This window comes from Mytilus galloprovincialis, chromosome 4 (assembly GCF_965363235.1).
Source record: "Mytilus galloprovincialis chromosome 4, xbMytGall1.hap1.1, whole genome shotgun sequence".
Classification (NCBI taxonomy): domain Eukaryota; kingdom Metazoa; phylum Mollusca; class Bivalvia; order Mytilida; family Mytilidae; genus Mytilus; species Mytilus galloprovincialis.
The window spans coordinates 74,268,857-74,285,651 of record NC_134841.1 but is presented as its reverse complement, the minus strand read 5'-3'; the positions used below and the strand labels follow the sequence as shown (position 1 = coordinate 74,285,651).

Below are 16,795 nucleotides of genomic sequence, written 5' to 3'. Positions count from 1 at the left end.
TTCCAGTCGAAAAAATATAAAATTCAATCGGATCGGAAAATTTTCCGGACAGGAGCAAGTTAAATCAGTAGTGGTAAAAAAAATGTACCAGTCCAGTCGAAAAAATATAATTTTGAATCGAATCGGAAAATTTTCCGGACAATGATTCCTCCGCCTAATGCATACGAGGTTATTTCTTCGTGCAACCAGAAAGGCCGAGTTGTTCCGATTGAACCTTGTACACAGATAAAATAAGGGGAGACATTTGATTGGTTAACTTCCAATGATGGTTCTTTTCTTATATGCAATGAAATGTTATGTGATTTTTTTTTCTATAGTACTGGACAGGATAAAACTTTACTCATGCCAAGTATTTCTTTATTTGAAACAAAGATAAATTCTGCACAGTTAACAAAGACTAATAGGGGAAATCAATGGTGGCATTACACCTACACGAGTCTCACATATCTTGTTTTGTTCATATTCTCAATATTAAGCGTATTTTTAAAAATTGCAACTGCTTGTCATTAAGTTTAACGTTTCTCTGCTTTGTAGCCTTGAGAAACGAACATTTAATTCGATTGAATTCGAATCGAATTCGCCAATCGCGTTGACACACTCTTTTATTTATTTATTTTTTTAAATCGAATTGATTCGAATTAGCTAATTCGAATTATCGAATTCGCGTTAGAAATACGCTTTTGTTAATACGAATTAAAAGTTAACGTCGTTTGGACAGTGAAGCTAATTTGACGCGCATTGCAATTCGAATTAGAATTGAAGTTAGGACGTAAAACGTTTCGAATGCCAATTTAAACTAATTCGAATTGGTTAATACGAATCGAATTCAAATTACGTGTGAACATAAATCTAGGTATTCTTTGAACTAAATGACCATTTGTGTTGATAATGTTTGAGAATGTTCTTTTATACATCAGAATTATATGGTAATATTGTTATATAATGTAGCAATGTTATTACTAAGATTCAGAGGATCACAAAAGAAGAACGCGATGAAAACTTCCAGATAGCTAATAATCTACGAGTCTTTATAGTCCAGTTCGAAAGTTTCATGGACGTCAACACGCACAGTTGACAAAGAATATATGTTCATCTTGTCGTAACCAAGTCCGAGCCTCTTTTTCCGGATTCCTGACATCCTCGAATAATATTCATCACCAGAACTTTGTGTGGTATTGAAATAGGCAAAACGATGGATGCTACAAGAAAGACAGACTGCTTGCTGTCTCTTCTGAAACATCTGAGTTCACCACGTTTTTTTTCCATGTTTTTCTACCTTTTATTTGCATCATACAGTGAGTGCTTTATTGACTGTTTGTTTGTCTTTTATTTTTTGGCAAGGTATTGAACTTTGAACAAGTCTTTCTTAAACTTGTTTATTTTTGTAGTATGTGTATAAAAAGTAATTTAGAGAGTTCTTTCGCAAAGTTTTTATGGTGTTGAAAATGCGTACTCTACTAATTTCATGAAATCAAATATAGTTCAGTCATTGTTTCAAAATACAGACATATTTAATGTCGTTCTGAGAAAAAAAAAATGATTCTCGGTTAACATTTCTCGATGTAGTTTTCAATTTAAAAGCCTAGCCACATCGCTTATTAGGATCATGTTGTGTACTTCCTCATATACATAACATATATATATATATCGGGCACGTAGATTATTATTGGTCTCACAATTAATCGCAGAAACATTTGCTTCATTAATCTACAGAAAACACTATTAAATTAAACTGGCGCAATGCATACTGCAAAATTTAGAGTAGTGTATAAGCCCCGGAAAGGTTAGGAAAATTCCTGTCCTCCATTCGACGTCTTTTTTGTAATTTTACAGTACTAGCCATGACAAAATTTGTCTAGTACAGAATGTATAGTACAGAACCATATTATATGGTTCTGTACTATATATTTACGTTAAAGGTTACCAAAGCAACGATGCAAATCAAAAGACAATAGACAATATACTAGAAACAGAACCTGGCAACTTAGTAGTAAAACAGAAAACCAAAACACGCATGAAATGTAATAGAAAACAAAGGACAAAAGCATGTGAACGAACAAATAATAAATCTTACCTAACTGCTTGTTCTATACTATTTTTAATTTTTAGTTTCTTGTGTATAATTCGGAGTTTAGTATGACGTCCATTATCATTTAACTAGTATACATATTTTTAAGGGGCCAGCTAAAGGACGCCTCCGGGTGCGGGAATTTCTCGCTACATTGAAGACCCATTGGTGGTCCTCGGCTGTTGCCTGCTCTATTGTCGGGTTGTTGTCGCTTTGACACATTACCCATTTCCTTTCCCAATTTTTAACATACATGCACAAGTGGATATGATAAAATTATAAAAAATAAGATGTGGTATGATTGCCAATGAGACAACTGTCCACAAGAGACCAAAATAACACAGACATTAACAACAATAGGTCACCGTACGGCCTTCAACAATGAGCAAAGTCCATACCGCATAGTCAGCTATAAAAGGCCCCGATATGACAATGTAAAACATTTCAAACGAGAAAACTAACGGCCTTATTTATGTAAAAAAAAAAATGAACGAAAAACAAATATGTAACACATAAACAAACGACAACCACTGAATTACAGGCTCCTGACTTGGGACAGGCACATACATAAATAATGTGGCGGGGTTAAACATGTTAGCGGGATCCCAACTCTACCCCTAACCTGAGACAGTGGTATAACAGTACAACATAAGAACGAACTATAAAAATCAGTTGAAAAAGGCTTAACTCATCAGATAGACAAAAATACAATATGATTATGTCTATAATGGCTACAATATAAATAAAAAGATGTGGTATACATATGTCAATGAGACAATACTCCATCACAGTCACAATGGGTAAAAAGTAAACAATTATAGGTCAAAGTACGGCCTGGCTCACACCGACCAGCAAGCTGTCAAGGGTCACAAAATGACTAAACAAGTGTAAACTGATTCAAATGGGAAAACAAACGATCTTATCTCTATAAAAACCTAAATGTATCGATCTTCTATTTGAAAATTTATAGACATGCTACAAGTCGTACTTATCGTATAGCAACAATATCACTGTATAGAACTACGCAGAGACATTGGTCATTGCTTTATAGGAGGGCGAAAAGGTTGGCGAAATATATATTTCATTTTAGCTTTCTTAGTCCTGGATACCTTTCTGCTCCGAAATTGTTTACGATAGAAAATTTCAATAACTATTTTATACTTAATATAAAATAAATGAAGAAGAATGAAGTTTAACAACGGAATACGCATTTGCTTTAAAGCGGAAATCAAACGAAGAATTATAATATGTAAAAGACATGACAATTGCTATGATGATGCTAAAAAAGAACGACATCCATCAATTAAAAAAAGTACAAAAATTCAATACATTTTTTATTAAAACAAAACATTTAAAAAAAATCATATAAATATCAAACTATACAAAATATAATGGCTTTCTATTACAACTCTAAATCATTCTTAAATTAACTTAAATTAAATCTAAATGCTGTTTTGGTAAAGAATATGGGTTGTTAACCCTTACAATCACAATTTATATTAACATGTAAAAATGCCCTGGAATCCTGATGAAATATTTTCGATATATATATTAGAACCGGAAGTCCGCTTACGGTATTGAGAATATTGTTTCAGGATCCCAGACTTCATATAAAAATAGGAATATTAACAAATCACAATGCTTATTAAACTTGTTAACAAATATTTAACTGCAGATAGTTTTGAACATGTCCAATACTGTATAAGGCAAGTCGTTATAGCTTTCTGAATGGAACAAACATTGACTAGATGTGCAGAGTCTTTCGGCTTCTTCTTTGCTTATGTATTCACCAATCGACATCACATAAACGTCACTTTTAAAAGCAGTGCGCATGGCTTCCTTGGATGCAGTTCCAATAAAATTTAAACTGTCATCAACAAATATAATGGCAATAGACCTATGAGAACTTGTTTTATGATGTGCTTTCTGGTGTTTTATTCGGAACTTTCGTAAAAGATGACTTAAACCATCGGACGTTTTTGCGTTCAACAAGTTTATTAATTCTGATTTTAATTTGTAATCAGAGAATAATATATTATTTTGTTTTGAACAGGTTTTAGATAAAACACCAACTTTTATATTGTTTTTGTTGAAATCCACTGTTTTAACTACTCCACTGATGCTTTTTCGAATAATTTTTGATCTGTAAAGCCCAACTGCGCTAGAATCGTAAATAAATGTTACGTCCGTTGATTCGGGAAATGAACAAACTGTAAAAGAAAATAAAGTCCTTCATTTGTGATATCAAATCATCAAAAGCATGTCACTAAATTGTGTAAATTAAATCAAGCAGATTATGTTGTAACTTGCAATGGCAAATACTTTGATATATTGCTTCTTACACTTAAAAAAAATAGATTTGTATCAAGCCACATTTCATTATCAATTGTACAATTATTGTGTTTCACTGTTAAAATACTCCGTACTACAAAAAAAATACCTCTTTAACAAATGTTCAAGACATTCAGATAAGTATGGAGGAAAAATGCATTAGAAGTGGAAATAAAATAAAACTGTCATACAAGTTTACTTGGTAGACTATGGCTTATTTGTTAGTTGTATATATTTGTCAGCTTTGACACATATTTCAGTAACCGCGGTAACTCTAAGATCGGAATGTTGTGTCTTTTTGTTTTTATTTCGTTTTTATTTGTATTTTGCACCTATCTGATGAGTCAATCTCTTATCTTTACCACTGTCAAAAAGATTAAAGGAAGGTTACATCAAACGCTCACAAAAAAGTAATACCCCGCCACAATCTCTATACTCTTCTAACTTGTTCGCGTTTATTAAGTTTGAACTTTCTTGATGAATAAGATCAAGGAAAAACGACTTGGACACAACTATAAGCCTTAAGTAGTACTATACAGTATGTGGTTTAGGTAATTGTTGATGACATTTCCCCGTATGTGTTCAAAACATAGTTATCTCATAAGCAATTTTACTACTTCTCCCTCCTTATTTTAGTTTAGAAATGTGACATAAATGTTGATTGACACTTACTGTATTTGTCTGTCTGTAATCTCCAGTCAGCTTGTACTGAAAAAGAGAAAAAAAAAATATTTAGATGAAGTAATTGCCCTGTATAATTACTTATCTCAACTCTAGTGGATAGTTGTTTCATTAGCATTGTTACGACATCTCTTAATTTTGATTTCATATTGAAGGAATTGGATGTTGTAAGAAGTATACTCCTATTTTGTTTCTCTTATCTCTCTTTGCAGTGAGTATTGTGTAGTTGTACTACACGCTTGTTATGATTTTTTCTATTCCTCAAAAATGTAAAACTGCTTACTAGTAGAGTTTTTCTAAATGATGTGTACAAAGAGGGAGTGCCTGCTCCAAAGGAAGTCTAACTTGTAAAACATGTTTTTCTTGAAAGACAGTAAAATATGAATTATATCTAGAGTAAATGCAGGATTTTGATACCCAAAAACATTAAAAAAAAAAAAAAAAAACAACAACAAAAAAACCAAGTATTGACTTAAAGATAAAAGTATTTTCCATTGAACCTGTGTATTTTGTGCAAATATGGTAAAGGTTGTGTTTTTATTTCACAATTCTTTTTCAACAGATAGAATCATATTCAAAACAGTGTGGCTGTGGCCATTGATTGACGACCTAAATTATCCCATTGACTGGGACAGATTAGGTGAACGTGTGTCTGTAACGACCACTGCTCACTATTTACTTATTGTAGAATTTAAACTGTGGGGTAACCAAAGGTTCTTAACGCCTTCAATAATAAAATAATTCGAAAAATTAATCAGGAATAATCTTTATGTTTTGATTTATATTATTGATATAAATCATAACATCGTGTTATTCCTGAATAACTTCATTTAGGTGTTGAGAACCTTTGGTGACCCCACAGTTTAAGTGTCTTTAACAAGTACATAGTGAGCAGTGGTCGTTACAGACAAACGTTCACATAATCTGTCCCAGTCAATGGGATAATTTAGGTCGTCAATCAATGGCCACAGCCACACTGTTTTGAATATGATTCAATACCAAATATTAAATGAATATCAAAAATCAAAACATCCGCTAACCTTGACATGTATTCATTACGAGTCTTTCTTTTATGGTTGCCAGCGCGTTATAATCTTTGACATGGAACATAAATTTATCTTTTGGTTCACTGGCTATTTCTTTCAGTTCTTCAAAATCGGATTGTTCTTCAATACCCACTGACAGGATATGAATTCCATGTTTTTTGGCATCTGAAGCAGCAATTTTTGTTTCACCTGGTTTCTTTGATTTTCCATCAGTGAAAATAAGTGCAACTCTAGCTGCTTCGGGTCTTTCACGACTTTCCGAAAATCCATATGAAGTCAGATACCGAAGGGCCTTTGCAGTGTCAGTTCCTCCAGTTAGCTGAGTTAAACTCATAATCTTCTTTGTAATTTCTGTACGATTTAGATGGTTGTCAAGAGGCAACATTAAATGAACATCGTCGCTGTATGAAATAACACCGATCCTTGTAGAAGTTGGATCGAAGTGAGAAACTACTGCAGTAATGAAATTTAAAACTTTTTTGAAATTTTCTGACCAGATGCTATTCGAATTGTCTAAAATGAAAAATAGGTCAACTGGTCTCTTTCTGCATTCTGGAAGAGAAAACATATACAATTTTAAATATTCATATAGCACAGATGTAAACTAAAAAATGTGAATGCTGTTGGTTTTTAGGTTATATAATCATATATATTTACAAACATTGCAAGATTTTAATACAAAATTGAAAGTTAGGCTATCTTAGGTTAAATTTGATATGTGATTTATCATTAAATTCATAAATACATAAATACGAGTTATAAATATCAAAGCATTACATTTGTTGTTAGTACTTATGTTTTTTTTTTACTTTAATAAATCAGCTTACCGTCGATCGTATTAGCTTGATCATTCTGTACAGGGGGTGGTTCATCTGTAAAACAAATAATACCATGACATAAAGTTGACATTATCTAAACATGCAAATATTTACTTGCTTTGATTTTTTCAAATTTACAATTATTATAAATCTCAATAAAAACAGCTTTGTAATGTGATTTTTAAAAGATCTTTGGAATTTAAAAAAAGATATTAAATAATAAATTATTTTTCTTAAAAAAGAGTAAATATTCTTACCGCTGCAAGTATGTTGACTGAGTGATTCGACAATAGTATCTAGTGCATCAAAATTGTCAACCTTGAATACTGAGTCGTCACTGGCTATCAGTCGCAGTTCTCTGTCCTTTGGTTCGTTTCCAACACCAATAGCTATGATATGTATACCTGATAACTTTGCCAATCTAGCCTCGGTATCGGTTTTTGTTTGATTTTCTGAAATTCCATCTGTTATAACCACGATAAGTTTTTCAGCGAGTTCCCTGCTTCCAAACTTTTTCGAAAACATCTCAGTGCGCCCATAATGCAATGCTCCCCCTGTGTTTGTACCCCCTCCAATATATGGAATTTCTAATATAGCCGCCTTTAATGTCTTTTTGTTCAGAAAAGAATTTAGATGAAAGTTTGCATGAACCATGTGCGTAAATGTCAAAATTCCAACTTGAACCTCGTTTTCACTAATTTCAAAATGGTCTACAACGTTCGCCACAAATCTCAGTTGTTGTTGAAATTGATGTGGGTGCATACTAAAGGACGAGTCAAGCATGAAAACTATGTCCGTCATTTGTCTTCTACAAACCACAGCTGAAAAAAAAAGATACAATACTTTATTATTCACAGCCCATTCAGCGGTTACACAATCAACTAGTATGTTTGTTTTTTTGAGTGTTAAACTAGTTTGTGATATCGTGCCAGTAGGTCTTAAATCAGGAATCTGTACATCAGTTGTTGTTTGTTGTTGCATCTTATGTTTGTTTTTCGTTAATTTTTTGTACATTAATCAGATCGTTAGTTTTTTCGTTTGGATTTGTCATTTTGGGGCCGTTTATAACTTGCTATGCGATTTAGGTTTGCTCACTGTTGAAGCCGCTGTACGGTGACCTATAGTCGCTTATTTATGCATTTTTTGGTCTCTGGTGCGGATTGTTTCATTGGCAGTCATACCATATCTTCTTAATTTTATATCATTCCTTTGGCATGTTTTGTGAAAAGTGCCATGATTGGATGAAAGTTTGTTTAGAGAATATCCAGTTAAAATCAGTATCTAATAAATTACTAAACGCTAATAGCGCATAATACTCTGGTTTTATATGTTTCCTACTTATAAAACAGAATCAGAACAACACATATATATATATATATATATATATATAGTAGTTTAGAAGTCAAGTCTCAACTGAGACTACTATAACACATATATGTGTTATAGTAGTCTCAGGTCTCAACAAACATGGGTAACCCTTTCAAATAATTGTTCCTTTCAAACTTAGAAGCTTGAAATACAGTGCTTATTATTTTTATTATTGACATTATAAATAAGGCCATTGGTTGTCAATTTTATATTTCTGTTTTATCCAGTATTGGTATTTTCCTATTGCTGAAGAACTTTTATAAACACCACTTCCTTTTCATCTCTGATATTTGCCTGCCTGGTTTATTCTCCCCTTTTTTCACTGTAGATGAAGATGGTCTCAAAATTGAAAACTTCACCAGTCATATATTTAAAGGAAATAACATGTAGTTTGTCATTTTTAAGAACATGACTAAATTATGAAATCAAAACGAAGTCGTTAATAATATTTTAGCAGGTACAACGTGGATGTGTGTTCCTGGTGTTATATTACAGTGAAATATTATCTACTGTTTCGTCAATTGTGGTTTTAATGGACAATTGAAAATCAGTGAAAACAGAAACAAGCAGGTACTATGTATTTCAAGTTAAGGAGTTCTTTAAAAAAATATATACCTGGGTGATTTAGTCAAACAAAAATACCTGGCTCTAGAGTTTCCTCGTTTAGAAAAAGGGTAGATACATATTTTCTTAATTCTGCTCAATTTGTTTTAACTTGAGTACCATTATAAAGAGACCACCAACAAGTTTGTCACGATTCACTACATGAAGTCTCTCTAAAAGCTTAGGGTTATCATTTTGAGGCATATAAATAGGGTAGGTAGGCCTACATGTATAGGGAAACACGTAACACAACATATTTAACATTGTGGCCTAGCTTTGTGGTTTAACAACCCTATATTAATTTTTCACTTTGTCATGACACTTGTTCTATTTTTGAAACAATGTAACCAATTTTCAACATACCTTTAATCCCTCGGAGGTGAAATATCTGCAATAGAAATAAAGAGAGATTTACAATGTGGTTATCAATTAGATTAGAAATGAATCAGTGGGCTACCAACTAAGTGTTTTGTGGATAAACCCCAGGTAGTATTTCTGTTTAAATAAGCTGATAACAAGATGTTCTTGAGACGCCGATACTTAAATCGATAACAGTATTTTAGACTTAGGTTAACCCGATATTAATTTGTTTTTAGTTTTAAGAATATTTTCCCACTTTCATTCTCCCTTTTTAAAATTTTTTGTTTCAGAAAATTTTGAAAATGTGCCCACTATATACACAGTTGTAATACATTAAAATAAACAGCAAAAAGGCCCAAAAATTCGCCAAACAAATGTTACAATTACTTGATAGCACAAAACTTTAGAAATATTGTCTTACATCGTATCGTCCAGAATACGCATGGAATATTTGCCACTGGTAGTTAAGCAGACATAAATCAATCAATCTTACAACGTATGATACACACTTAGTGCGTACATTCATCAAAATCGCTTGAAAGCAAATGTCTTGGTAGCTAAAGCAATGTGCATTAAAGGTTCATCAACATCAAACCAAAATAGGGGCTTCATACTACCACCCAAACCGACATGGATCAACTTTGTCTTAGGGGTTGCATACTTTGAAATACGGTTTCAGAACAATTTCATAATTCAAAACAATAAAAGTTCATTTAATGTGTACGATAAAAACGAACATAATGTTATAAATACAAAGATGCAAGATTTTTATTATCCACAATTTATTAACGTTAGGTTCAAAAGCTTACTTTGAAACGGCATTTTTTTAGGAGTCATTTAAAGGCTTTCAGTAAGATACATCATGCCTTTTTTAAATTTTGTTTGACATGAGCAATACAACTAGCCATTTGTTACATGACATTTCAAGTTCAGATGTGTGAAATTTGTACAACTGCGGAATGGCAAGGACTAATAAACTGCATACAGGTTAAAGTTCTACTATGCAAACGTGATTCTATGTGTCTGAATAGTCATAAAATGTTTAAATAATTATTGATTTAACTGCAAAGCATTTTAAAATTGTTGGCGGTTATAATTTCTACTACAAGTAAATTATCCAAAATAATTGTTGCACAAAAGTCAGTACATAATACATACATTTAGTTCTCTAAATTTGAATAATAATTTCATTTCATAGAGACTTTGCTACAGTTACATTAAATGAGCATTACATGTCTATGCGAACAATTTCTTTTTCATTTATCTAATTTCTAAGGCAAAAAAAATATCATCTTTTATATTTTGTGCTTAAAAAAATGAGTACTCGAGACGAGTCTAAAGTCGTTTCTTAAACTTGCAATATTTACAAGCAGATAAATTAAAGTCATTGAACTTGTGGCTTTTACAGTTACACTTTTATTATCGAAGCTCGGTTAAATGACTTAAATATTTACTTACATGCAAATAAATAATTATATGCAATATTTTAGTAATGTATTCCATGTTAATGTGTTTGTCGCACATGTCTATTTGATTATAATCAACTACTGAATCGCTGTTTTATTTATAAACACACGTGGGGGCAGATAAATGTTTTACTCGAATGAACTAACCTGTGTAATGACATAAGCGGCCTCTGGAGACATCAGCCGTCAGCGCTGACATCAAATTTCTACCGAATTAGGAAGTATTTAAGACACGTTGTGTTTTTGTAATTGAAACGAGTTGGGAAGTGACTATCGAATTAATGAACAGGATTAATGTGTTTATGATACACAGGAATGTCAATTGTATGTTTTTTTTTTAGTTCTATGATATAATTCATGTAAGAAGGTTAACCTTTAATCTTTTTGAATTACTCAGGACAAATATTTACCTATCAGAAAAAAGTAAAAGTAGTGTGATATTAAATAGGTTCTTTATACTCATGAATCATTTGTAAAATGGGAAATATTTTAAAATAAAGATATATGGAAATGGTTTTACATCACTTAATACAAATGAACTTTCAACCTCTTGTCACACAAGAAAGAAAACCATCTGACAGCCTTACGTAACATACTTTTGTTTTCCTTTTCCAGTTACAGTTCAAAGAATTAGACTTTCCTCTTGCGGACCAATTTTTTTCAAGCGTGAAATCGCCTCAACAAATTTAAAAGAGTGATTGGTTAATCATGTTATGTCCAGTTTCTATTATTGCATGCATGTTCAGGCCCAGAACAAGTTAACAATAAATATAATATGTTTATATGTCCTGCATATAAGGCCGTCTGTCCCTGGAAAATGATTGTATATTGGATAGGGACAGAAATATTTGCCATGCATTCGGCCACCTACGAACCACTCAAAGAGTTTTGGCAAGGGTTCTTAACATTCAGAGATTCAGAGCGTAGCACTCTCTCTCTACACGAGGCATCAGACTTAACGTGTCCATTCTAACCGGACGTGCCTGCGTTCATATACATATAAGGCACAAATACAAACACATTTCAATCCTGGTATCTATGATTAGTTTATATACAACCAAACATATGGCCACTTTGGATTTTACTGTCGGTCGAAAGAAGACTAAAGTGACCATAATTCTATTTCACAGTCACCTTTGGGGATAAAATCTAAAAGAGAATACCAAGGCTCTGCAATCACAATTTCTTCAAAGAAACTCAGAAAGATTTCAATAATGACAACGTTTGGCGAGATTTCTTTAATAGAGTTTAAACAAAGTTAGAAGTTCGACGCACAATAAAATAAAGTTCAGAGAGATTTGTCCTTTTACTATTCGAAGATATATAGAAATTAGTAAGGCAAAACAAGTCGTAAAGGAATGGATTCGGGCATCTTTTTTTTTTTCGATTTGATTAATTTCTTAGACTGAGAACTACGTATATATATAGTTACCTAAAAGCATATCACCGAAGACAAAGGTGTTATGACAAAGTGTCTTGAATAAAAGAAGTTATATTGTGTTTGTCTTTCTTATTTTGTCTTTGCAGATAGTGCCCACACCTTCCTGTCAACTGAATAGTACATGTTGGTAACTTAGTATGGTAACGTCTCTTTTTGCAATGACAAGTTATACATTTAAGATTTGGCTGAATAATGCGAATCGAATTTGCTAATCGCGTTCACACTCTTCTTTTTTTTTTTAATTCGAATCGAATTTGAATTGACTAATTCGCATTATCCAAATCGCTTTAGAAATGTTAACACGAATTACTTCATTCGCATTAATTCGAATTAAACTGTGGTGTGGACACTTTCTTAATTTGTAATTCGAATTAAATTAATTTGATTCATTATATATCGAATTAGAATTTACGTTCAGACGTCAATAAAATTAACGTACCAATTTTCTTGCACCAGATGTGCATTTCGACAATACATGTCTCTTCAGTGATGCTCGTGGCCAAAATATTTGAAATCCAAAGCTTATATAAAAGATGAAGTCAAACGTTTCGAACGCAATTAAACTAATACCGACTAGTTAATGCGAATCGAAAAAACGCAGCATTAATATTCTATCAAAAGTACCAGAACAAAGCACTGAAAATACTCTTCACTTTATCAAATTTATTTATAAATCATTTTAATGTCAATAAGGTAATTGTATTTGTTTGCGTGTGATCTCAACTTTATAAGGTAATTGTATTTGTTTGTGTGTGATCTCAACTTTCACCATTATCTGAATGTTATGACGAAAAAAATCAAACAAAACTACGTCAGAAGTAATATATACCTCGATTGTTTGTTAGTAGATTAAAATATCTATAGAATCAGTTTACACAATGTAATTTGTTAGGGTTAAACTGTACTTATGGTAAGATATACGAGTGCAATAACACAACTTATTGCATTTGAGCAAATTTATGTAAAAAAAACATATCACACATGTTTCTTATCCCAGGCAAAGATTACCTTAGCCGTATTTGGCACAAAATTTTGAAATTTTTGGTCCTCAATGCTCTTCAACTTTGTACTTGTTTGGCTTAATAACTGTTTTGATCAGAGCGTCACTGATGAATTTTATGTAGACGAAACGCGCGTACGGCGTAATAAATTATAATCCTGGTACCTTTGATAACTATGTACACAACCGGGTCGATGCTACTGCTGGTGGACGTTTCGTCCCCAGGGGGTATCACCAACCCAGTTGTCAGCACTTCGGTGTTGACATGAATATCAATTATGTGGTCATTTTAAAAAAAATTCCTATTTACAAAAGTATGATTTTTTCAAAATACTAAGGATTTTCTTATCCCAGGCAAAGATTACCTTAGCTGTATTTGGCACAACTGTTTGGATTTTTTTTATCCTCAATGCTCTTCAACTTTGTACTTGTTTGGCTTAATAACTATTTTGATCTGAGAGTTACTAATGAATCTTATGTAGACGAAACGCGCGTCTGGCGTAATAAATTATAATCCTGGTACATTTGATAAATATCCACAACACCCGCTTACCTTCTATCAAATATACGTGAAATTGTAATATTATGTAAATGTTTTATAACGTATAAGAGGTGAGACTCAAATAAAATATGGTCTTGTCTTGTCTTGTCTTATCAAGATTAACTCTGGGCGACCAAAATGCAGCCATCAAGATATAGACAGCTGCATTATACTAAATTCCAGGTCTGCATTACCTTGAATTGTTTTTGCATTATTTAGAGATTGATTTAAACATTTTATAAGGGATTCAAAATGACACAGGCAGTCATTTTAGTTGAGAATCTAATAAGCATAGATGAGTTGTTGGTAATGGTCGTGTTCCCTTTTCAATAATAATCGTTTTTCTAATTGAAAAGTATTACAAGATGTAACAGTGACTGCTGTTTAAATTATGACAAGTATTGTCTCATAACACAAAATATATTTTATCAATTTATTTTTAATTGAAAAAGATCAAAAGAAATGTCATGGAAAAAAAATGAGACTATCTTAAGAAATAAAATGAACACTTATCTTTCAAATATATCTAAATATATACAATACATATCTTTAAATTGAATTCTTAGTCACTCTGGATTTGGGCCAAAAATTGTTATTGCACATTAAACAATCCAAAAAATGCATTTCTACTGAATCAGAGGAAATTTTAGAATTTCATGATTCATTATATTGATACAAAGAAGTTGATATGATAAAATTCCCTATTCTTGTTTAAAACCTTTGTTGTTAATATTTATTTTTTAAAGGTATCCTTACGTCTTACTCATTATAAAGAAAGCCGTAGACTAGGTGTAAAAGACACCTCCAGTACATCCATAAGCAAACATTGTTTACCTCGTATTTAGTTTTTAAAAATTGTCATAATATTTTGGGGGATTTTCATACCAAAACATTGAATTCTGACATTATACATTTCCAGTTCTTTTAATCTATCAGAATTATTTGGGATTTCATTCAAGTTTTGACTTTGCAATTTAGTAATAAAAACAACCTAAATGCATTGTGAATTATTCGTGATTGTTTTCTTGCCTTGTAACTTTCTGTGGTTATTTTAGGAAAATATATATTTTATTTCCACGTTATTTGGTTTTTTTTTTGGTTATAAAATTACAGATTAATTTGGTAACAAAAAAATCGGAGACCAAAAACATTAAAGATCTCGAAATAGAATAAGTAACATTACTTAATGCAATTTGCTGTATGAATGGAAATGGAAATTTTGTATAAAAAATTTAAAATGCATGACGCTAGAAAAAGGAAAGGCCTCGATGGCCTGATGTTTAAGAAGGTCGTTTGCAGGTTTAATCCATTATTTTCTACATAAGAAAATGCCTGTTCCAAATCAGGAATATAACAGTTGTTATCCTTTCGTTTGATGAGTTTGCGCTTTTGATTTTGCCTTTTGATTAGGGACTTTCCTTTTTTGAATTTTCAGTATTTTTGCGATTTTACTTTTTACCAGTGCACAATCACTATCCTGTCGACACTGAGGTTCTGTGTTTCACTCAGAGCTTAATTTACTGGGATTTCCAATTTTCCGTTCGTAGGTCTGTGGTTCTCCTGGGTACTGCGATTCCCCCCAAAAGCACTTAATGGCCGCCATTATTTAGCGAGCGTTCAGAAATACCAATAATCAACCATCCAAGATAAAGGTATCAATCGGAATTTCCCGATCGTATTTGGGGTAGAACTCCTTAAACTGCAACAGAAAGCATTGTCGGTTCAGACTTTCTATAAGATTTCCCGTCTTCCATTTGAATGAAGATGATTAATAACTGGTGTATAATCTAAATGCATTTTAATTTTCTAGGTGCTCTTTGATTCAAATTATCTGTTTTGATTCATGTGAGTGAAAGAAGATAGGGGCTATACCTATTACTGCAATTAAAGTGCATATCAAAATCACTTATTTGGGTGTTAACGTCGCCAATGTGCTAATTGTCATCTGGTAATACTCTGCATCTAAGTGCGTTTGCACCATTTACGCAATAGTATTACAAGTACAATTGTGAGTACAAAATCATAACTTTTCATTAACTTGCCTTTCCTTATTAAGGTAAATTAATTGCTTATTATATAATAAGCATTAAGTTGTCAACCTATATCGTGTACGATCTATTTATCAGATGGTATAATCAGGAAAGTTAAAGTGCATATCACAATAATAGTGCAAACTAACTTTCATAATTGTTTTTACTAGTGGAAGCTTGCATTTGTTTATAATTGTTTCCCATATGACAAACAATGTGAAAAATACATGTTGCAGTCTCATCCTTCTTTTTTTCCATGCACGATTATAATAGAAGTTTAAAATGATTAATTCTACAACTGTCGCTTAAAGACAATAAAATGCTTCACCCATGCTACTCAACATCCTAATTGATTTGACATTCCAATTTGACTTTATTCTAGCCACTGATGAGTCTTAAGTAGACAAGAAATACGTTTGGTCGATGATTCGGCCTCGAGGGAGTCACAAGCCGAATAGTAAGCACTCCTATGATGACTTGAATATTATTGGTTTGTTCAATTTCCGTAATTTTGCATTTCATTAAATGTTGAAGTGATCCAAAACACTGATGGTCTCGTCCAGAATAAGCATAACCTTTTAGAATTTTTGGTTTTAATGCTATTCAACATAGTAATTGATGGAAAAAACGAGCGTAAGGCGTGCTAAATGATAAGTTAAATCGTCCGTAGAAGACGAACTTTTAAATTTGTTTATAATATTTACATTTTTATTTGCTTCTTTTTTAAATATGTAGCTTGTTTGCGTTTGGTTTTTTAAATGTTGATTTCTGAATATTCTTTTATTGTAATTCCCCATCTTTTCAATACAACTAAACATAAGTCTACATTTATTTTGGAGACAAATTCAAACACAAATTAATAATACGTTTATACATAATTGAATTCGTGGTTGGCCTGTACTAACAAAAACCACGAAAATTGGTATCCAACGAATAATAATGAATCCACAGTATTGCAATTTCATATATATTTTACTTATCATTGTGCTGATGTGCATTATTTTCATAAATATTAAATATTATTTTGAGATAAACTAGTTAA

At 32.0% G+C, this 16,795-nt stretch overlaps 1 protein-coding gene across 1 annotated transcript; it reads right to left on the bottom strand.

The window, feature by feature from the left end:
* Nucleotides 1-3,385: 3,385 nt before the first annotated feature.
* On the bottom strand, nucleotides 3,386-10,871 carry LOC143072929 (matrilin-1-like). The gene is made up of 7 exons (XM_076248099.1): nucleotides 10,734-10,871; nucleotides 9,279-9,303; nucleotides 7,202-7,765; nucleotides 6,954-6,998; nucleotides 6,121-6,678; nucleotides 5,072-5,107; nucleotides 3,386-4,278 (listed from the first exon to the last, which is right to left on the bottom strand). Exons 1-7 carry the CDS (start codon nucleotides 10,797-10,799, stop codon nucleotides 3,734-3,736), a joined length of 1,839 nt encoding a protein of 612 aa, XP_076104214.1. The 5' UTR covers nucleotides 10,800-10,871; the 3' UTR covers nucleotides 3,386-3,733.
* Between the last annotated feature and the right edge of the window lie 5,924 nt (nucleotides 10,872-16,795).